At 58.2% G+C, this 22373-nt stretch overlaps 2 protein-coding genes across 2 annotated transcripts; both read left to right on the forward strand.

Annotated features, from left to right (window-relative positions):
• The first annotated feature begins 4896 nt into the window (after positions 1-4896).
• LOC104029136 (multidrug and toxin extrusion protein 2-like) lies at positions 4897-13908 on the forward strand. Its single transcript, XM_075719643.1, has 17 exons — positions 4897-5007; positions 6988-7089; positions 7625-7693; positions 8043-8191; positions 8355-8397; positions 9127-9171; positions 9580-9677; positions 9928-10025; positions 10354-10467; positions 10696-10763; positions 11036-11144; positions 11231-11306; positions 11640-11709; positions 12321-12453; positions 12848-12942; positions 13179-13260; positions 13673-13908. Exons 1-17 carry the CDS (start codon positions 4897-4899, stop codon positions 13906-13908), a joined length of 1698 nt encoding a protein of 565 aa, XP_075575758.1.
• Positions 13909-15439: 1531 nt separating this feature from the next.
• On the forward strand, positions 15440-22059 carry LOC104029135 (multidrug and toxin extrusion protein 1). Its single transcript, XM_075720100.1, has 18 exons — positions 15440-15571; positions 15880-16059; positions 16406-16507; positions 16705-16773; positions 17035-17183; positions 17298-17340; positions 17471-17515; positions 17903-18000; positions 18196-18293; positions 18822-18935; positions 19050-19117; positions 19372-19480; positions 19670-19745; positions 19824-19893; positions 20210-20342; positions 20717-20811; positions 21311-21458; positions 21839-22059. Exons 1-18 carry the CDS (start codon positions 15440-15442, stop codon positions 22057-22059), a joined length of 1950 nt encoding a protein of 649 aa, XP_075576215.1.
• Positions 22060-22373: the final 314 nt, after the last annotated feature.

Below are 22373 nucleotides of genomic sequence, written 5' to 3' on the forward strand. Positions count from 1 at the left end.
TCTGCTGATGCCGGCTCTGCAGGGCGCGGGGTGAAGGTGCAGGTACCCACAGAGCCGGGCGAGCCCCCAGCCCTACCCCAGCGGGTTGGGAGCACAAATGGCAAATTGAGTTGAGTTCACGCTTGCTGTTTCAATTGGGGAAGCTCGTCGGGCTTTGCGGCTTCTGCCCAAAGCCGATGATACCGAGCCGTGGGGACGTACGCTCGTCAGCCTGAGCAAATTAAACCCACGGCAGCAAAAAGAAGAAAAGAAAGGTATGCTCAGGGTGGTTTTTAAACAGCGGTGCTGAGCTACCCTAAAGCCACAGCATAAAAGAAGCCATCAAAATAAAACTCCTGTTTACCAACAGCAGAAAGAAACCGTCTGGTTAGTCGCAATCTCTGGGAAAGCAGCTTTCCAGGACACAAAAGCGGCCCCAGGTTAGCTCCCAGCACACGCAGCGTGCGGGCAGGCAGCAGCACACAGCGGCGGATGCGCAGCAATGCAGAAGCACGGAGGCCGTGCGAGCATTGCGGGTGCCAGTGAGACGCTAGATTTCTCATTGCTTTTTTTTTTTTTTAAACAGGCAAGAGCCTTTGGGACAAATTCCATCCGCTGTAAACATCGGTTTCGAGCTTCTCTATAACCCTTCTTACAGAGGCATGTCTGCACTAGCAAGCTGGGATAAATAACAGCGTGAACAGTCCTGTTTATGTGACTGTCCATGCCAAAAAATAGCGGTTCCGGGTGATAAGAACACCCAGGATGATTAGAGACTGCTGAGAGCTGCCTTCTCCGAGTTCAACCTTTCTGGCAGCCACACAACTGCGGGTCCTGTAACTCCTTCAGTGCAGCAGCTGCATCACCAGCCAGCACCATTTAAAACATTATTAGCCATTATGGTTTTTGACATTATTGAACATCAATTATACCTTGGAGACACAGGCAGCGGTGGAACACCAATTCTCCCGGGTCCGAGGAAGCCTCATCGATCTGCGGGATGGACTTGAGAACGCTTACGTGGAGTTAAACAGAAAATCCATCCCTGTGTACCCAGTAGAGAGGCGACCCTGCAGTAAGGGTCACTAGGGTCTAAAATTATTAGCGTGTTTTGCTAATGCACTTACTACTCCAGAATATAGTAACTTTCTTCACAGTCAGCTCGTCACGCGAGGGGAGCTATCTGAAGACAGCTATTCTGGTTTATTCTCCCTGTTGACAAGCCCCAAATCCATGTGCTGTATCCACTGACGGCTCCGTTCACCTGATCCTACAATGTGGCGCTTAAATAAAAACTGACGTGATTGCAAAAGGCTCTTTCCTTTTTAATTTAGCTGTATTCTGAACTCCACGTTGCACAGAGGGGAGTGGGTTTGCCACGGTATCTGGCCATCAGCCAGCAGGAAGGTCTCTTAAAAGAAAGGGACGCTCTTCAAACAGTTGAGCGTTTGACATAAATCCATTGTGTTCTGACATTTTTCTTATTTGGTAGCTCTTAATCGCAATGGTTCCAGACACGGTACATTTGTGGGGTTTATTTTAGTAATGGGATGCTGGCTGCGTTTCAGAATATGGACATACATATCTAGAGAAAGCCCTGGGTAGTCATCCTGCTGGAAATCTGCTGGAAAAAAAGGCCTAATTCTGCTCTACAGCTGATGCAAGCAACTGCAATCCTTCTCCCCTCAGCTGCTTGCTTCTGGATTCACATCGGCATCGCTGAGAACTGCGCAGGGTCCCAGCTGCCGACACCAGCTCCAGCAGGGCAGGCCATCTGCCAGCTCCAGATGGTTTGTAGCTGGTCGCACATTAACTCCTTTAAACAGGTCTGCGTTAAGGTATCAGCCTTCCAAAAATGCTGCTCCAAATTCGCTGGAGGTCTAAACTGACCGAGTTCAACGCTGTTCCGCTCCGAAGGAATTTGACCCTTCAAATTCTTCTAACTGATGTTGCAATACTGGTAATATCCGGACTGCTGAGGGCAGCTTGGTGCAAGGCTAGCGGTACCTTTGACCCTCCCCAATCTGCGTAGAGGCTCCGGCAGATGAGCCCCGACGAATCTTGTCAGGCAGCTGGCAGGGTCCTCGCCCCCGTCACAGAAAGGGAAGGAGCAAACGTGCCGGCATCCAGTGCCGGGCTCAGCCTGCGAATTTGCACTGGCCCACGTCCCCCTCAGCAGCTCACAGGCTGATCTGAGAGCGGGGAGGATAAAGCAGAGCCAGGTCTGTCGTGCTGGCGACGAGGGGAGACCTCAGGGCACCCCCGCCCACCAGACCAGGTGCTGGGGTGCCCGTTCTGCTTCCCGGCAAGACTGGGATCCACATGTGACCACGGAAACATAAAACAGCTCTTCTGAAAGCAAATATATTTGATTTCAAGCAGCAGCAGCAAAACACAAGAGGGTTTCAATCACAGCCCGTCTATGCGTGTTGGGCTCTCTAGGGCCTCGTCCCGTGCCTGGCTCCTGGGGCTGGGAGGTAACATTTCTCCCCCAAGCCTTTTTAAAGTTCCCCCTATTCTTTTCAAAGTCCTTTTCCCCAGGTTTCTGCCTGATTCTCTGCCTCCTCTTTGCCAGCCCAGGGCATTGATCTCAGCAGGGTCGCAAGTAAACTTCAAAGGGACTCACACTTGCGCTGCTTGTTGAGGACCACGAATGGCACCATCTGCGCCTTATCATTTCCCTTCCTGCCTCCGCGTGAGATAACGGCACCGCAGGAACCCTCTGGCCAGCTCACAGCCAGGCTGGTGACAGCAGTCACGCCACCAGCCAGGACGCACGTGGTTTGCTGCTAACTACTTCTATTTCTTCAGAGCTGCCACTGCAGTGCCGTCCCGCAGGCAGCACAGGCTCTGGCACGTGTATCCAGCCACCCGCTGCTCCACCGGCCATGGGGGAGGAAAGGATCGCGGAGCGAAGGCGCAGCCCCAGCTCGCCGAGCCCTGCACAAAGCCATGCCATTTGGAGCAAACACCAGCGCAACTTGCTGCCTTCTACCTAGCACGAGACTGGAGCGACACCTTCTCTTCCATTTCTTCGGTCCGTATTCCACCCTCAGAAGGTGTGGCGGAGGTTTGCACGCCAGCTGTCTTAACATCAGCAAGCAAATCTCTATTTAGCCTCTTTTCAGTGGTGCTGAGCAGCCCTGCGATGAGCGCACTGGGTGGTGAGAGCGCTGAGCACCCAGGGCAAGAAAGGCCTCGAGTCTCTGAAACATTAGTGTAAGATTATCTGACTTGAAGTGCCTGTGTCTGAAAACGTTGGCCCAGCATGTTTCCATTCTGCAAGTCAGTTTGTTCCTCTCCTTTCGCCCGCTGGAGAGCAAAGTGTTTACCGGAGCCCAGCCTGTGCCCACTGCAAAGCACATCAGGGTGGCCCATGCCACCCAGGGTGGGTCACGGTGATGCGAACACCACCGAAGGAAGACAAAACCGTTCCAAAGTTAAAATATGCTCCCAAACTTTACCTTGAACTTTACAGTGCTCTCTCCCCATTTGTGAAAAGGTTTTGGCGATCTACAAACGAAATCCACTGGCTACGCTGAAACATGCAGTTCTTGAAGAAACAACTTCAGGGGAATTTTGCAACTTGCTTTTTCTTCCTTGACTATGACCAGAACCAGGAGGAACTCAAGGCCAGATCGCAGCAGCATCAGACACTCTTTTGTCCTGAAATAGCCTGATTTCATCATGGCACATAAAATCAGAGTGGCTATGACTCACCACTGCTACTACACAATTTTTCATGATGTCACGTTACATCTGAAGGAGCAAGGGGGCAAGTGAAACATTAATGAGACTTTACATTTCTGGGTGCTGACACCACAGCTATAAGGCACCGAGGCAGCGTTTCAACAGCTGTAAAACCAAGCCCTGCTTTCCACTGCAATTTTTCCGTGCATTAGAAATAGATTTGGTTACAGCTACTTGGTTACAAGCTCCTGCGCTTAGGTAGAATTTCACTCCCATCACAACCCAAGCTCCCACCCAAACCAAGGCCTCTTCTTCCCAGGTGCCGGGCAAACACGGCCACGGGCACCCCAGCCAAACGTGGGGTCCGGCAGCCCCCTTCAAGCCTTTGCACCCTGCTAGCTGCCCTGCAGCACTGTGGGTGCAGCTGGGCAGGAATCCCTGGTTCGGAGGGCCGTCCCCATGTCACCCCGTCGGTGGGGTGCCGGTGGGTGCGTGGAGGGGAGCGGGAGGCTGCCTACAGCCAGCTGCCCCCGCCGTTATCGCAGTGCTGGTGGCAGAGGGGACATCCCTTTGGTCCCGGAGGATGTGCTGAGATGTCCCTGCCTTTGACAGGCCCCTATGTTGGGGGACCCAGCCCACAGCCAGCACATGGGGGGTCCCGAGCCATCGCCCTACAAGCAGGTCACCAGTCCGTAGCCCCCACCTGGAGTGGGGGTCTCTGGACCGCTGGTGAACCCCTGGCCAAGGTGTGAGGGATCCGCAGGGCGTCCCCACCCCAGAGCCAACGTGGAGAGGGCTCCAGCTGTCGGTTAACAAATAGGGGGATCCTCTGCCCCCCACGCAGCAGGACCCCCAGTCCCTCGCCAACACACGTGGGGGGGTCCCCATCCCGTGGCTCTCACATGAAGGTGTCCCCAACCCTCCCAAAAAACCCACGGTGCGCTTTGACCCTGGCCAACACGTGTGTGGGGGGGGGGAATCCCCAGCTCCTGCATCCCCACGGGGGGGGGTCCCCGGCCCACGGCCGGAGCCGTACGGAGCTTGGGGTCCTCCTTGGCGGGCGGAGGGCGCCCAGCGCTGAGCCGCTGCACGCAGGGAACCCCGCCGTGCCGCGCCGGCCCGCACCGCCCACAGCCGGCAGCCCCTCGGCCCCGGGGGCGGGGAGCCGGCCCGGGCCGTGCCCATAAGGCGGGCGGGCGGGCGGCGGCAGCGACCGCAGCGGGGCCCATGGCGGCGGCGGGCGGGGCGGCAGCGCGGTGCCTGCGGGCTGCCCGGCGCCTCCTGCCCGCGGGGGCCCGGCGGGAGAGCTGCGAGCTGGCCCGGCTGGCGGGGCCCGTGGTGAGAGACGGGGACGGGGACCGGGACGGGGACGGGGACGGGCGCCCTCCCGCCCGGCGGAGCGGCGCAGCCCGGGCAGGCGGGGGGGAGCGGCCGCGGCGCTGAGGCGAGGGGGCCGCCGGGCCGCGCCGGGGAGGGCGGCGGGGCTGGGAAGCCCGGAGCCTGGCAGCCTGCCCCGGGCTGCGGAGGGGACCTCCGGCCCCGGCCGGCGGGCTGAGCCCTGCCCCGCCGTTCCATCGCCCTTCGGCCTCCGGGCTCGGCGGCGCAGCCCGGGGTTTCGCCTCCCCTCCCGCACCGGGGCCAGCCCGGACCCTCCCTCCTGCAGCCCGTGCCTGCAAGCCCGCTGAAGGCACAGGCGGAATTAAACCGCCACCAATCATTCCTTAATTGTCATCCGAGGGCTGATGCTTTGCCACAGGAATTGCTGTTGCTGTCCAGCTTGATCCATGCGCCCTGCTCCAGCAGGGCCTGGCAGCACGGCTTTAAAAGAGCAGTGGATTTGGGGAGGGGGGAGCATAAGCTGTTCTGTTAAATTGCTCTGTGAAACCAGTCAGCAGCCCCGGCGCTGCCACGTACCCCTTGAGTGACAAGAAAGTCGCTTCGCTCGATGCCAGCCCTTCCAGCAGACTCTGGGTGCAAAGGTACCCTATGGCTTGCTGTCCCGAAATCCTCCCTCGACCGCCGTTTGTCTGGAAGGAGATGCATCCCTTGGTAGGCAGGGACTGATGGCGCAGCACTGAGCACGTTTTGCAGAGGCTTCCACATGTACCACAGCCCCGGTCTGAATTTACTGCGCGTGAAGTCTTGTGCTTTGAATCTTCTACTCAATCCGGTAAATGAGTACCAACCGATGAACTTCTCAGAGGCGTCCTCCCTGACACCGAAGCGCTGACCCACTGTGATCAGACAGCGGAGGAAGCATAGATGGGTTTCGGTTTCTATAGCTGAATGCATCAGCCCCTAGCTCAGTCCCCTCAACCGTTCCACCTGCGGCACAGCCCGCTTCTCTGTGTGCACAGATAACCTCAAAACCAAACCCACGGCTGCCATTAGTTAATTCTCATTTAGTATCAAATCCTGCACTGGAACAATCGTGGCGGTATGGACCCCTCCTGCGGGGATTAATCACAGCAGGTTGAACATGCCCGGCCTGGCAGGAGGACCGCATCTGCAGGCAGCGGTGGGAGGTCTGGAGAGGAGAAGGTTTTGTTCTGTTCTTCCTCTGACCCCGCAGGAGCTGGTTCTCCAGCAGCGCGCTGGGCTCTCGGCTTGCCAGCTGCTGGGTGGAAAAGGAGCATGAGCGGACCCGAGGCATGGTCCCGAGCCATGCCCACCCCTCAGCGGGTATAAATGTCTCTAACTCCTGCCATCTGGCTCTAGCTGTGCCATGACTCCGTGCCTCGGAGGCCTGTAGAGAGGGCATCCCTTGCCAAGGGAAAATGAGGACTGGAGTGCAGTCTCTGCTACAGCATCGTTAAGCCTTGCTGTAGCCCCTGGCAAGGAACAAGCAGGCTGGACTTGGCGTCTCTCCAGGAGGCGAGGACATTGCGGTTTGAGAGGAGAGTTTTCCCTAGATGCACAGAGGTGCGGAAAAGCATTGCGATTTTTGACCCCCCCCCCGCCCCCATGCATCTTTCATCCTGGAAAAGAGGATTTCTAGTGAAGCCCTTAAGCCCTATGTAAAACAAGGTCATCTGCCAGATTGGCTGCATAACACCAAAACACCCCAGGGGCAGGTAGAGGCTTGCTTTGAAAGACAAAGCCACCGAGAACCTGGAGTCCTGGAGCTGGCTCCTCTGCCCCAGCAGTGCTGGCGAGCGGAGACGGGTTCCCAGGACGGCAGAGCCCTGGCCTGGAGGCGAGGTGCTGCGGTGAGACCAGGAAACCCGAGGGGTCATAGTCCAATGCCTGGGGGAGGGGTGGTGTTCCTCAAGTCCTAATTGGTCCTCATCTCACCGTCTCCTTCTCCTCCTGTCCTAGTTTGTCGCCCAGCTGCTGGGGCTCCTGATCAGTGTGGTCAGCTCCATCTTCTGTGGTCACCTGGGGAAAGCTGAGCTGGATGCTGTGACGCTGGCCGTCTCTGTATGTATCACTGATTCTGCTCTGGTTTAAAACATACAAATTAAGTGTCGCCAAAAAAAGGAAGAAGAAAACACCCCCAAACCTCTAGGGATGTGTATGTGAGGACCCTATGTGCATCAGGCTGTGCTTACAACGCAAACATTGCATCCGCCAAACCGTTCTTTCTTTTGCCCTGAGCACAGGCAGGAGATGGGAGCGGAGCGGTCGGTGACTGTGCCGGTGCAAGGCCAGCGCCTGGGCAGGGAGCTGGAGCCTGCAACCAGCTCTCTGGCCTGCCTGACCTAGGCAAGCACGTGTGGCTAGGAGCAACACTGATAGCGGTCCTTTAGATATTCACCCCTTGCTAGAGGATCCTTTTCTACACCAGGCTATGTAGGTAACAAGAACATGTTATTCTGAGAAACAGAAAAGGGCTGGAAACTTCCCAAAAACTCGTAGCAGAACTCTCTCCCCACCCAGCTGGGAGGGACACAGTGCTTTGGGCCAGGTCTCCGTCACCCTCCCTTGCAACCCAAGTCTCTTGTTTCTGCTCCAGGTTATCAACGTGACGGGCATCTCCATCGGTTCTGGTTTAGCCTCGGCATGCGACACGCTGATGTCCCAGGTCAGTAGCAGCTTCCCCCCTTTCTTGTGCCTGACAGGGTGCGATTGGTGGTGTCTCTCCTCCCGCACGCTACGATCTGGGCGCTAAGGGCGGGAGGATGGCAGCTTCCAGCCAGCCCCAGGCTACAGATGCACTGGCTGGAGCCTGCTCCCTCCCTGCAGCTCCCCCAAGGAGTCCTGGGTCGTGCCTGGGCAGCAAAAGGAGTGTGCAATCCACCTGAGAGCCAGTTAAACCCCACCAGCCTGGCACTAGCCACTGCAGGGCGTGGGAGATGCATTTAATCAGCCTGTTGCTGCCCAGACCCTTTGGTTCCCTGTAACGCTCACCTTGGTCCTCTCTCCTGCCTCAGACATATGGTGGCAAGAACCTGAAGCAGGTGGGCACCATCCTGCAGCGGGGGATCCTCATCCTGCTGCTGTGCTGCTTCCCTTGCTGGGCGCTCTTCATCAACACCGAGCGGATCCTCCTGCTCATCCGACAGGACCCCGAGGTCTCCAGGTCAGGGGTGAGATCGAGCCCTTCTGGATCAGGCATTTATTTGGCTGTTGGGGGGTTGCCACGTAGTGTTGAAATCAAGGCTCCGTGGAGCTTGAGTGCAACGCTGCTTGGCTTGGCTCTTGCTTTGCTCTATCATTAACTGGGGAAACAACTCTCTTCCCAGGTTAACTCAGGTCTACGTGATGATCTTTATTCCAGCGCTGCCTGTAAGTTGCTGCTAAAGCTGTTAGAAGCTCTGTATCCCTCGGTAACACTAGGAGAAAGGAGGCTGGGTCTTCGCTGTGTGGATCACAGGGCAGCACGCTTTAGGGTTTTACAACGTGCCCCTTGATCTTGGGCCTTAACAGAGGTGCATTGGCCAGCAGCTGCTGGACCAGCAAATGTGCGCTCTTTCATCTTACTCTGCAAAGGCTTTTACTGCAGGCCATGTCTCTGTGCAACACGTAACTGGCGGTGGACATTGGAACCGGGGGCTCCAGGGCTCACTCTTAGCTCTGAGATAAAGGCTGCAGCTTGCTGTTTGCACGTACTCATAGCTGCTGGGCTCTTGGCTAGTTACTCTGACTCCTCTAAGACAGGGAGCAGTACCCCTGGGGAATAAGGGTCTGTGGGTTAATCCTTTCTTCCAAGATTTCCAGGCTTTCTCATGCTGATGAGGAAGCATGGGAGATTTCCCATTTGGAGACTGTTCTCTCTTCCCAGTGGGAATGGGAGGTGCCTTTTGTTACTCTTGGCTTTGGGTGCAGCCAGTGCTGGCAGGTGCCACGCTTCGACCGGACCACAGGAGCGGGGTGCTGGGCAGCGTGCCTGGCTGGGGCACCCTGAGAAGGCAGTGCGGGGAGCTGAGGGAAGGACCCATCTGGGAGTGTTAAATGGTAGCTGGCTGTTGAACCGTAGCGCGGCGGTGCTGATGAAATGAATCCTGACTTTTGCAGGCGGCGTTTCTGTACCAGCTGCAGACAAGATATTTACTAAGTCAGGTATTGTATAACTAGCCAGGTTCTGGGCCGTAGATTAAAGGTATTCCTAGGAACACGGATAAAGTCGGGGATCTAAGTTCATCTTGCTCTGGGGAGAGCTGGGCTGAGGAAAGTGTGACGCACAGCCCCCCAGCCAGCCCTGCGGAGCAGGGAGAGCTCATAGGAACCACACTTAGTTTGCTCCATTTCCCCATTGCTACCTCCCAACTCTGCATTTTATTGATTGCACCAGCTCTTGAGCCCTGCACGCTACCTTCTGCATGTCTAACACAATCCAGCTTTACCTGAAACAGGAGTTGCCTTCTTGGCTTTCTCCTTGGGCATTGCTGAAGGTCTCCCCTGTGTTTGCTGGATGGGGCTTGGGCAGTGTTGGGGAAGCAAACTCCAAAGTCTCTCCTTGGCTTCCAGGCGATCATTTTGCCTCAGGTGTTGACGGGGATTGCAGCCAACATACTCAATGTGGCCATGAACGCCTTCTTCCTATATGCGCTGAAGCTGGGCATGGTGTAAGTGTGAGCAGAGATGGTGACAGCCTCTCCCTGGGTGCAGGGGTTTGCTCAGGGCCGGGGTAGGGTGTCCTGGGTGCCCAGTTCTGCCACCCTCTACCCCCAGCCAACCTGCCTGCAAAGATAAGGCTGGAGGGATCTGCCCCGTATCTGCAGCAAGGCTTGTATGGTTGCCACCAGGTCTCTCCTGCTGTAGCTGAGGAGGTTGGGGAGGATGTCATTTGTAATCTGCCTGCCTCTCTCTCCCCAGGGGCTCTGCCTGGGCTAACACCGTTTCTCAGTACACCCAGGCCATTCTCCTCTTCCTTTACGTGTGGTGGAAGAAGATCCATGTGGAGACGTGGGGAGGTACTGTTCATAGTTTAATCCTTCAAAATACCAGTGTCTGGCCCTGGGGATTTGGTGCTGTCACCAGCACCTGACAAAGGGATTACCATCCCCTCATGGTGGGAAGATGCTGTAGCCATGTCCTCAAGGCCTTTACTGTAGCTCCAAGTACATTCTTGTTGATCATCCTGTCTCAGGAACGCAGCGTAGTACAGCAGCAAGACTAGGCTGATGTCCTGTGAGCTGCAGCAGTGACTGTCGTCAGAGACCGTCCAGAAGAGCATATGGCTGCCCTTTGAGGGAGGAGAGGGAGAACATGCATTCATTTTGCTTCACCTCCTCATTTCAGGTTGGACCAGGGACTGCCTCCTGGACTGGGGCTCCTTTATCCATCTGGCGGTGCCTGGCATGCTCATGATGTGTATTGAATGGTGGACCTTTGAGATTGGGAGTTTCTTGGCAGGTGAGTCCAAATCCTCTTTTTCCTCCGGTTCAACAGGTCATCTTCCAACCGTGCCTGCTGTGGTGGCTCCCTCTTGAGTGTGTCCCCAGACACCTCCTGCCAGCAGCCTCCTCGCCTGCAGGGTTGGCTCTGCATCTGTTAGATGGGAACCCTGTAGTCACTGTCTCCTTGTCAGCAAAGGAGGAGTTTAACTCTGACCTAACGAAGGAAGTGATGAATCTTTTCCAGGGCTGCTCAATGTGGTGGAGCTGGGGGCGCAGTCTGTCATCTACGAGCTCTCCTCTGCGGCGTACATGGTAAGGGCTGGGTGTGATAAACCAAGTTCAGCCTGGGAGGAGCCCCCAGACAATATCCCTGCAGATCAAGGCTGGGGAGGGAAGCAGGAGCCTGCACCAGGCAGGTGATGACTCTCAGGCCTGCCATGCAGCTGCACATGCAGGGGTGGGCTGCAGGTAGAAAATCCCTTTACTGCAGCAATGCCAATTTGCCCCAAATTCCCTGCTGGGGAAGAAGAAAATTGGTGCAGGCTCTATTGCTACCCACCTCCTCCTTGTCTCCTGCTACTCAGGTGCCTCTGGGCTTCAGCGTGGCTGTGAGTGTCAGAGTGGGCAATGCCTTGGGATCGGGGGATATGGTGCAAGCCAAGACCTCCTGCATTACAGCCCTGCTGTGCTCAGGTCAGCCCAGGTCCTGCAGAGGGGAATAAAGGAGCAGGACACGCTGCCCTTGAACCAACCAATCTGACTATTTCTTTTTCTTTCAGAAGTTTTTGCTGTGGTGGTTGCAACGTTACTGGGAACCCTAAAGGATGTGGTGGGATACATCTTCACCAATGACAAGTGGGTTAACAGCTTGCTTTTGAGTATTATTACCTTCTTTGAGGGTGTGGTTTCTATCCCAGGAGCTGCTCAGAAGCTGCTGGCAGACAGAGTTCATAAACTTCCATCTGGCAAACACGTTCCCCAAAGGTTCTTCCCTGCTGTCCCTGGGCGGTGCGGATGCTGCTGACAGTGGGACACTACCATGGTGGTACCCAAGCTGCACGCATCCCCTCAAGTCTCACGGGCTGGGATCAGGCTTTGCAGCTGGCCGAGGGAGATATGTCAGAATCCAAGTCCCTTGGGACCAGGCTGTGCTGCTTTCCCTGACCAGTACATACATCTTCCCAACAGGGAGATCGTTATCTTGGTGTCCAAAGTGATGATCATCTTTGCTCCGTTCCACTTGTTTGATGCAGCAGCAGTGAGTATTCCAGTATGCGGAGCGATTCCTCTCTGCAGGTTGGGGTGCGATGGAGAGTGCAAAGCTGCCTCTAGCTCTTTCTTGATCTGTTAAAATGATACAGAGAAGCAAACTGATAAACTCTCAAAGCAGCTGCTTGCATTACCTATAGCACCTCAGTGTCCCCTGCGCTTGTAGTTGCCCATTGGCATTGCTGCAGAACGACCCAGGTCTTTCTTCTTCTTTTCCCCCTGGCAAGGCTTCAGAGATATCAGGTACACGCAGCATAGCAGCAGTGCTCATACAACTTGTTAGATAGTCATTTCAGCCTGTTTCCTCCTGTCGTGTCCCTGGGAGGGGGACCCAGGCAGCGTGGCAAGCACTATGGGGTCCGTCGGCATGCCTCTCGGTGTCTGCAGGCAGCACCACGTTCTGCGCCCGAGTCGGCAGCTGGAACGAGAGGAGCCCTGCACCGTGTGCTCTGCGATGTGGCCTTGGTCCCTCTGGCTCTGCGGGACGGAGCTGTGGGTTCCCCTATTCGCAGGGCCGTGCCATAGCCCAGAGCTCCTGTGCTGGTACCCTCCACAGCGCGTCCTGTCCCCTGTACTGATCCCTCTGCCCGCTTCCCTTAGGCGACCTGTGGCGGTGTGCTGCGGGGCACAGGGAAGCAGAAGATGGGTGCTATCGCCAACGCCATCGGCTACTATGCCATCGGCCTGCCCATCGGCATCTCACTGATGTTTGCGGCTAAGATGGGGGTGTTAGGTACGTGTGTCCTCCATTTGGCATTGGTAGGTTGGCTTTGTACGAGCTGCCAGCGCTGCTGCTGCTGGGCCAAACCCTGTGCTTTGAGCAAAGGCTCAGCCCTGGAACTTGTGCTCAGATCCTCCTGGATTGCACACTGTTCATCTGAGGCAGGCTCTGAGTAGCCTCCATCAAATGGGGGCCAAGATGTCCCAGTAAATCCAGGCTTGCTCCCAGCATAAGACCCCCCAGGAGCTGTTTCTTCTTGCTGCCCCGCAGGGCAGCTCTCCCATCCAGACTGGGTTAGACATGGGGCAATAATCTGACCCCACTGAAGTCCTTGGGCATTTTGGCAGTGGCTGGCAAAAGCAGGCTTTCCTCTAGCCCTCTCTGAAGTAACTTTCCATTGCTGCAGGTCTGTGGGTGGGGATGATCCTCTGCATCTCCTTGCAAGCCCTTTCCTTCTCGACTTTTGTCATGCGCATGGATTGGAAGAAAGCTGCAGAAGAGGTGAGACTTGTGCTTCTCTCTAGTAACTCTTAAAAGGTGCTAAGTGAGTTCCTGTCCCAGTACAATGCCACAGCCCTACTGGGAGGAGGCTCAAGTGAAATGGGGTCTGTCCCTCTCCGGTAGCAGAGGAGCAATTTGGTGCTTGCTCTGGGAGAGTGGAGGGAGGAGGCTCAGGTTTGCTTGGCTGGGCTGGACATCCTTGTTCTGAGAAGACCAACTGCTCCGTGTGTTTTTAGGCTCAAGTCCGAGCTGGACTGAAAAAACAGCTGGAAGATGTGAACTCCAATGGCACAGCTGCTAACAAAACAGCTGCTTTGGGTATGTAACCGGGCCTGACAACAGGGAGGGAGCCTGAATTCTCCAGCCAACCCTCCCTTTCCTTCGCAGTCGTGGCAGCTGTGTCTGTCCTGCAGGCCCCGATGGCTGGAAGGAGCCCAGTGTCTGGTGCTGGTCCCAGGCCAGTGGCACTTCTCCTGTACTTAGTAATGGGGTACAAGATACCCTGTTACCCCTGTCACCACCCTGGCTGCTCCAGGGAAGAGCCTGGACTAGCAGCCAGCGTCTGCCTTACCTGGGAACCCCTGCCACTCCGCTGCAGCATGTCCCAGTGTCCCCCAGCCTTGGGAAAGGACCCTCAGGACTGTCACTGTAGCACTCGTGCAGCATCGCGCTGGGCTCCCCTGACTTTGCAGCTCGGCTTCCCTGCAGCACTCGCCTTTCTGTTACGCAGATTACATCTCTGTCGACACGCATGTGGTGGACACGGTGGTCCTGCCTGACAGCATCGTGGGAGGTGAGAGGCAACCTGACCACCAGCCCATCATACAGGAGGAGCCTGCTGTCGTCTCTGCTCCTCCCGCTGTGCTATGGAGGACCCTGATCATCCGCCGCGTGCTGGCTGCTGCCGCTGCCGTCGCTGTCCTGCTGGTGGGCGTACTGGTCCGGCTCCTGACCAGCAATGGCTAGAACCAGCGGCACTGGGGAGCTGTGCACAGAGCAGGAGGGCACGTGGTAATGTCCCAGGAGCATGGGGCAGGGGAAGGAATTCCCCCTCAGTTCCTTGGAAAGAGTCACTTTACTCAGTTTCTGGTTAACTTGCAATGTTTTATCCCACATGCAGAGTTCTCAAAGGGGGTGAGGGTGTGGCATCTGGGAAGAAAGTGCTTGAGAGCTGGTCCCTCTCCTGCACTGCACCGGGATGTCACTCGTCGTAGGTGGGAGCGTACCCTGGGGCTGGCCCAGGAGGGGGACAGGGACCTGGTTGCTGCTGCCCTACTCGCTGGGGGCATTTGTCCATGTCACTTGCTAATGGCAGAGGCTCTTGCTGCGCACAGCGCGTTTCCTCATGCACCAGTCTGTGCCAGCACCTTGGCATGGTCGGCCATGGCAGAGCCCGCTCGCTACCACCGCAGCAGCGCAGAGCAAGGCTGATTTTTGCTGCAAGATGGCTGACTCCGCTGACTGCTGCTGGGGCGTTGGGTGCTGGCCGCTGGCCCTGCTCTCCCTGCTGCGGGGCAGGCACAGGGCCTAAAGCAGCTCTTCTTTGCACTTTTGTAAGGTGGGATTTTGATACAATAAAGTTTTCTGAGTAAATATTGGGCTGTTAATGTGGTGTGAGTATGACCCCGGTCATTGGCACGACTAAGCTGTTGGAGGGGAGCCGTGTGCCTGGTTTGTGCAGCACGGTGGGCTTGCACAGGGCGCAGCCTCAGCCTCCTGCCGCTGCAGTTTGGGACTGGCTCTGGGTGCAGCGGTAGCCAGGGGCTTGTTTTAGCTGGGTTCACAGAGCACGCCGCTCCCCTCGGCTACAAGCAGGGCTTGTGCACCTGGATTGCTGCACGGGAGAGGGTGGTTGCAGCGCACAACTCTGCAGAGCCACCAAGGAACTGCCATACGTCTGAATGCAAATGCACCAGCGCTGCCTGCCTGCCCCTGCCCTCAGCACCGAGCCCCTCAGGACCTGTCCCAGGCTCTTCTTACCTGCAGCTGCGTGACCGCAGTGTGGCATGTACTCATGCGTTGGAGGTGAATGCCGCGTAGAGCCGGTGCACGGCCCCTCCCTGCCACCCCACCACTCTCCCGGCACCCAGTGCTGGTTGCCTGTGGGCTGGGAATGAAAAGACATGATATAAAGGAGCTTGAAACAGCCATCGACCCTGACCATCAATCCTCTGCCCAGATGTGGGGAGGATGTGGCAGACTGTGCCCTGCTCAGCATCCAGGTAATTTTGGGATGGGAGCCTGGGGAGCGGAGGGAAGCCTGCCTTGCTCTGCCCTGGGGGCTACCCTATCCCCGCGGGGCCCACCTCCCGCTCTGCGCAGGAGAGGGGCCGCACCGCGGCGGCAGCTCCCCTCCACCTCCCTGCCTACGGTGGGCCAAGGCAGGACGCTATATTTGGCCCGGCAGAGGGGTGCTGGTGAAACCCGACGCTGCCGTGCTGCGCGAGGCCGACAGCTGGAGCCAACGGGGCCGGCTTGTTTTGGCCGTTGCGCTGTGATGAGAGGGGCCAAGACAGGCAGCAGCTCACGGGAGACTGCACACAGACCCGTGAATCCTCCGTCGCTGCTGGAAGAGGAGGACGACCCTCCAGCCCGCCGGCCGTCGGAGCTGCAGCAAAGCAGGAGAGAGGTAGGAAGGCTCACGGGAGTGATTTGGGAAGACTCAGTCCCTACACCGGCTCGGGGCAGGCAGCGGGCACCTTGCACCGCACATCCAGGCTCCGCAGCGGTGCCCAGGACCCTCACTGGGCTCCCAGCTCCGTGCCCTGCCCTGACCCACTGCCTGCACTTCCCATTGCCAGCCCAGCTGCCGGCAGCACGCGGTCAGCTCGCCCGGCCCCGGCTGAAGTTCACCCCACCGTGGTTACACATTGCTCACCCTGACAGGGTGGTTTTAACAGAGCGCAGAGGAAGAGGGTTGTTTCACTCCCCTGGCAGAGCGGCAGCATGAAGCAGGCGAACCTCCCCGAAGAGACCGGCTGCAACGAGGCGATAGCCGCTGGCCAGCACGCTCTCACACCCGGCAGCTGCGGGAAGAAACGCCGCTGGCTTCAGCGCCTGGTCCCGGACAACTTCTGGGAGGATGCAAAGAAGCTGCTGGTGCTGGCGGGGCCACTGGTAAGGACCCTGGGAGGAGAGCGCTTGCACGTTGGGGCGGCTGCTACCGCAGCCCAAATGCCGCGGGCACCCTGGGGAGCAGGTTGCAGCAGAGCTCCAACAGCTCTCAGAGAAGATGGACACGGAGTGCTGCTAAACACTGGGCCAGGGGCTCAAAAACTCAGATCGGCTTCACCTGACGTGTCGGGGGGATTGGGTTGCTCGTGTAGTTATATGCGCTCAGCTGGACACGTACAGCTGCCTTCCCCTCCCATCCCATGCTCTGGCCCTGGAGGTCTCGCCCCAGCACGGCCACCTCTGCTCACCTCTGTCTCTGACCTTTGCTTCTCCTCTTCCCCACGCTTAGATCCTGATCCAGCTGCTGATCTTCCTGATACACCTCGTCAGCTCCATATTCTGCGGCCACCTGGGCAAGGTCGAGCTGGCCTCCGTCACGCTGGCCATCGCTGTAAGCATGCCCCGGCGCCAGCTCCCACCCACTGCCGCTGGGATGGGATACGGGAACAGAGGCAGACAAGGACAGAGCAGATTTCAGACTCCCATTTTTCCTTTTAGCCCCTCTCCCTACTTACAAGTCTTAAATGCTCATATGCTCTTTCTCTCTTTTTTTTTTTTTTTTTTTTTTTTTTAAAATCTCGTTTCCAGGTTATAAACGTTACTGCCATCTCTGTAGGTTATGGTTTGTCTTCGGCATGTGACACCTTGATATCGCAGGTGGGTAAGAGATGCTGGTGCTTGCCCTGGAGACATGGGGTTTTCCAGCATCGGCTGACACTGCCCAGGCGCTGCATTACACCCTGGCTGCACCTGCGACCTGGGAAGCTTGTCCCCCATAACAGGGAGCTCTGTGCTCCCCTTAAAATACCAAATCCTCCTGGGCAGTCTCTGGGGTGGTCAGGGCTGTTCCATGCTCCGTGGGGTCCCCATTCTCCCCAGCACCAGCACGGCAGAGCTCACCGTCCTCTCACCTTGCAGACCTACGGCAGCAAGAACCTGCTGCGCGTGGGGGTGATCCTGCAGCGTGCCACCCTCATCCTCCTGCTCTGCTGCTTCCCCTGCTGCGCCATCCTCATCAACATTGAGCAGCTCCTGCTCCTCATCCGCCAGGACCCCGAGGTCTCCAGGTCGGGTGGTCCTGTGGCCCAGGCACCGCTGCCCCCCTCCCCTCCCTGGCATGGCGGGGCTGGGGGGGACGGTGGCCGTGGCCCCTCGCCGACCGTGCCTCTCGTGTCCCCCAGGTTAACTCAGCGCTACGTGATGGCGTTTCTCCCTGCTCTCCCGGTGAGTCCCTGTGGGCACGCTGGATGCTGGCCACGCACGGTGACCGGCCATCCTGCTCCTATTTTCCACCGCAGCAGCACAGCCCCTGCTCAGCGCTGGCCCTCATCTCATCCTCCAATTTCCTTTTCAGGCGGTTTTTCTGTATAACCTGGAGACAAGGTACCTGCAGAACCAGGTGGGTCCTGCAGCCCTCGCACCCACAGAGGCTCAGCCCTGGCTCGGGGCTCCCCTTGACCACACACCGGGGTTTTTGTGCTCGCTGTTCCTGGTGGCGAGGCAGCGCTTATCCCCACCACCGCCCGGGTGCCCCGGAGCAGCTCTGACCCTGGAGATCACCCCATCCCACAGCCAGTTGTATCCAACTGCCTGATGGACCTCCCTTCACACTTCCCCGCATCAGGGATTTACCTCCAACACACTCATTTTCCAAGCAGGTGACGCCATCAGAAGTTTATTTTTTGGCTGGGAAAGCTGCTGAGCGCGGGGCTGGCGGGGACCTTCACACCTCTCTCCCGAAGCTTTTGCGAAGGCGCCGTAGCCCCCCGTCTCCTCCTTTTCGCAGATGATCACGTGGCCGCTAGTGCTGAGCGGGGTCGTCGGCAACATCATCAACGTGATCGCAAACTGCATCTTCCTCTACGTGCTCCACTTGGGCATCATGTGAGTAGTGCCTGCGTCCCACGGAGGGGAAAACGCAACACCTGGCAACGGCAAGGGACTTTTCGGGGACGTCGGCACCACCAGGCGCGGCCGAGCATCCGGCGCTCGCGGGGGCACGCGGGACGTTACGCTCTGGCACCCCGAGCCAGGGAGGCGTGAGCAGGATGCCGACGACCTTTCTCACTTCCTTTGCAGGGGCTCCGCCTGGGCCAACACCGTCGCTCAGTATTCACAAACCATTTTCTTGTTCCTGTACATTATAGGCAAGAAACTCCACGTGAAGACCTGGGGAGGTAAGGGCATCTCCCCAGCTTCCCCCAGGTCCCACTTTACCTGAGTGTTCATGAATCTTCTACCACTTCTATCAAGTGAACTCTGTTAGTCCTGACAGTGAAATATTAATCTCAGCCCGGTACGCCCCCGGAACGCGGTGCTGCTTTGGTAGCAGCACGTCACGCGCAAGCGTTGGCAGAGCACCGCGGCGGGCAGTAAACATTAATTCTGGAGAAATGAAACTTTCTGCTGAGGCTTTGTAGGGTTCAGTGCCAAAGGATGAGCACAGACGTAGGCATGAGGTTTTCCTTAGATGCTCTGCTCCGGGCGGGATGAGCTGAGGGTAGCACCGCTCTGGGGCCCGCAGGATGGCATCAGCAGAGCTCGTACATGCACACTCTGCTGCTGGAGGTCCTATGGAGCTGAGGAGCATTGCTCTGGTGGCTCTGCAAACAGGAATGGCACCCTCCAGCTGCCTCGGGTGCTCTCGAGGATGTAACACATGGCCAGTCTGGTCATCCATCAGGTGACATTTCTCCTCTCTGCAGGCTGGTCCAGCGAGTGCCTGCTGGAGTGGGACAGCTTCACCTCCCTGGCTGTCCCCAGCATGCTCATGATGTGCATCGAGTGGTGGACCTACGAAATCGGGAGCTTCCTGATAGGTCAGCGGAGAGGGGGAGTTGTGACCCGGAGCAGCATTCGTGGCGGTCATGGGGGCTGAGAGCGGCTCTCCGCCGGGCGCCCGAACCCCGCGCTGACCCTCTCCTCTCCCCCAGGCCTGCTGAGCGTCATAGAGCTCTCCGCCCAGTCCATCATCTACGAGGTGTCCGTTGTCGCTTTCATGGTAAGGGCTGGGGGTTATTATTTCTGACCAGGGCTCCCTCGGGACAGTCCAGTACAGACACCCAGCAAAAATCAGCTCCAGCAAATCTCAGTCTTCCCCCTCTGTGCTTAAGCCTCTCCCTCCTCCTGCCTACCCCTCCTACAGGGATGTTTTAAATTAAATCCTGAACTCCGTCTCCCTCTCTGCCGGGTGGTTATTCCGCTGTTGCTGCCATGGCCCCATTGCACACGTGAGCCTCAGCCCTGTGGTTACAGATCCCCTTGGGGCTCGGCACGGCCGCCAGCGTGCAGGTGGGGAACGCGCTGGGCGCCGGCGACGTCGAGACGGCCAAGAGATCCTCCTCCACCAGCCTGCTCTGCACAGGTCAGGCCGCCCGCGTGCCGGGAAGCCTTGGTCGGGGCTCCTTCAGGGCACAGCAGAAACAGAGAGCGTTTGCAGTTTTGCAGTTTTCTGCCCATGGCACGCACTGGTGTCCCCTGCTCTCTCCCTTCGGCTGCTCCCGAGCTCCCCATCACGGCCAGGCCAGGCTCAGCGCTTCGCTCTCTTTTTCAGGGGGGTTTTGCGTAGCCGTGGGGGCCATTTTAGCCGCCACGAAGGATGTGCTGGGATACATCTTCACCCGCGACAAGTGAGTGCCCCCGGCTCCTGGCCCTGGTGTGCAGAGGTTGGTTCCCAAAAGCGATTGTTGGCTCTTCTCTGTCCCCAGGGAGATCGTTGACTTGGTGGCCTGGGTCATGCCAGTCTATGTTGTCTTCCACTTGTTTGAAGCGATGTGTGTAAGTCCTGGGCATGCTTCTACTTTCATTAGGGGGCCTCGGTGCTGAGCAGCAGCATTGCAGGTCGGTCGGTCGGGGGTCCCTCAGGCTGCGGGTGGGCACCAGCACAGGCACCGGGGCCCTGCAGAGCTCCTGGGGTCATCCCTTAGAAAACACCAAATGCACAAATCGCTGCCGACCCGCAGGACCGGGCAGGGACACAGAAATAACTGAGCAGAGGCAGGGAGCTGCTTCACCAGCCCGCAGGCAGCGACAGAGCCCCGAATTCGGCCAAGGCGGTGCTCCCGGCTCCAGCCCCTCTCCCTCTTCCCGGCAGGGCGCCTGCAGCGGGGTGCTCAGAGGCATAGGCAAGCAGAAATTCGGTGCCATCCTCAACGCCGTGAGCTACTACGGTGTGGGCCTGCCCCTGGGAGCTGTGCTGCTCTTCGTGGCCAAGATCGGCGTCATAGGTACCAACCCCCGGGCACGCAGCTCTGCCTGCCCCCCAATCCCCCACAGGTAGACGCGGCTCCCCACAGCTCTGCTGATGGCTCGCCTTGACCCTCCCGCCTGGCTCTGCCCTCCTACCTGGCTGGGGACTGGGCACACTGGGGGGGACTGGGATGGCCCCTGCAACTACTCAGAGCTTTTAATTGTACTGGGGAAAAGCAACCACTGCCAGGTCTGCTGGGCAGCCCCGCAGCAGGCACCCACAGCCGCCCCATCCCCGTGTCCCTGCTGACCTTGGTGATGTCCCCTTTCTTGACTCGCTGTCCTGAGATGCCATTTCGGTTGGGTTTGCTCCGGCTGCGGCACCTGGCTGATGCTGGCATGTCCTCTGCAGGCCTGTGGCTCAGCATGCTCGTCTGCGTCTCCATCCTCTGCACCTGCTTCGTTGCCTACATCGCCCGCACGGACTGGAGGAAAGCGGCCGAGGAGGTAACCCGCGCACCCGCAGCGTCGTGCCCTGCCAGCGGGAAGGTCCTCAGTGCCTTGGCTGGGATCGCATCGGGATGAGACAGCATCACGGGCTCGATCCCATGGGCCAGTGCTGCCCAGGGCTGTCCTTCAGCTCCCAGTAAAACCCAGCGCTCCCATGACCGCAGTCATGTCCCTGTATTCAGCTCCCTCCCACACACGCACTTGACGGCCTCACGGTTTCCCTCTGCACCTCGTGCCACCCTTGGCTGGGGACATCAAGAACAAAGCAGATGCAGTGACCGAGGCTACCCTCAGCCCTGCAGCCCTGAGCATCACCTTGTGCCCCAACAGCTTCAGGGTTTCCACCAGCCAGCAGCTCTCATTTTGGGCATCTTTCAGCTACACGGTGCCATTTCCAGCCAGATGAACCCCACAAGAGGCAACGTGTTGGCTTTGCTCGGTGGGGATTTCCCGCACCATGCACCACTGGCTAAACCCAGTGTGTTCCCTCCCCCAGGCTCAGCACCGTGCAGGAGTGAGCCAGCTACCGCCGGAGGAGCCGAACCCAGCCCCCGAACCATCCTGCAAGGCGCTTCCCTCTGGTGTGGGGCCAGCCCCACAGCCCCACCCTTACCCCCCCGCCACGGCGGTGCGGGGGTGCGTAGGTATGGCCAGGAGCTGGGCACTGGGTGCAGCGGTGGCTTTGGGTCCAGGAAGGGTCTCCAAGGATTCACATGAGCCAGGCAGAAGCCCACGAAATGGGGGTGCAGCGTAGGGCTGGTGATGCTCTCAGTTACTGGGAAAACAGTAATTACAAGGGTGGGATCGGGAGAGTGACAGAGGCTGGGAGAACCTGGAAGGATGGGGCACCCTGGGCAGTTCTCACCTTGCAGACACCAGGTTCTGCCGAAGCTCTGTCGAGGGCTGGAGACCTCCACGCTCTGGGCTGCTCATAATGTGCTTTCAGACCTCAGTCAAAACCCTCCCAAGAAACCCCTCAATCCCCTCATAAGCCCTCAGCGACGCTACCCCATTCTCCTTGCAGCGGGAACGGACGCGCAGAACGGCATCGTGCTCACGGGCATCACCAGGATGGAGGGACCGAGGTACCAGCTGGAGCCCCAGGAAGCCACACCTGCCACATCCCCTCCAGCCACTGCCACGGTCACCAAGGAGCTGATCGTCCGGCGTGGGCTGGCGGCAGCCGCAGCCGTAGGGGTACTTGCGCTTGGCGTTGTCATAAAGCTGATGACCAGCAAACACTGACTCGCAGTAGGGACTCTGGGGACCTTGCTTTGGGGGGGGAGGGGGGCGAAAGCCCCTTCTGACGGATGGACATACAAAGCACGGACCGGCCAGCGCGAGAATCCAGCACACGCCTGTCCCATGGGAGCCAAAGTCAGCATTTGGCAGTATCTGCTCAGACATTGCTTGGGAACGGGCCCTGCTGCTGCTCCTCCAACACCCAAAACGCTGCTCTGGGCTGCCAGACGCACACCGAGCGTGCAGGTAACCCCCTCCAGCCCACGCTGCTGGCTATCACCTGCCGACCGGAGCCGAGCGCAGCCTGGCTCACACCG

The sequence above is a fragment of the Pelecanus crispus genome, chromosome 12, assembly GCF_030463565.1.
Source record: "Pelecanus crispus isolate bPelCri1 chromosome 12, bPelCri1.pri, whole genome shotgun sequence".
Lineage (NCBI taxonomy): Eukaryota > Metazoa > Chordata > Aves > Pelecaniformes > Pelecanidae > Pelecanus > Pelecanus crispus.

What these genes read in the sequence shown, in the direction of transcription:
- LOC104029136 (XM_075719643.1), top strand. Translation starts at nt 4,897, where the DNA reads ATGGCGGCGGCGGGCGGGGCGGCAGCGCGGTGCCTGCGGGCTGCCCGG. An exon ending in GATTGGGAGTTTCTTGGCAG is followed by an intron (nt 10,468 to 10,695) that starts GTGAGTCCAAAT and finishes AATCTTTTCCAG; the next exon opens with GGCTGCTCAATGTGGTGGAG. An exon ending in GGCTAAGATGGGGGTGTTAG is followed by an intron (nt 12,454 to 12,847) that starts GTACGTGTGTCC and finishes CCATTGCTGCAG; the next exon opens with GTCTGTGGGTGGGGATGATC.
- LOC104029135 (XM_075720100.1), top strand. Translation starts at nt 15,440, where the DNA reads ATGAGAGGGGCCAAGACAGGCAGCAGCTCACGGGAGACTGCACACAGA. An exon ending in TGCAGCAAAGCAGGAGAGAG is followed by an intron (nt 15,572 to 15,879) that starts GTAGGAAGGCTC and finishes CTCCCCTGGCAG; the next exon opens with AGCGGCAGCATGAAGCAGGC. An exon ending in GTGACACCTTGATATCGCAG is followed by an intron (nt 16,774 to 17,034) that starts GTGGGTAAGAGA and finishes CTCACCTTGCAG; the next exon opens with ACCTACGGCAGCAAGAACCT.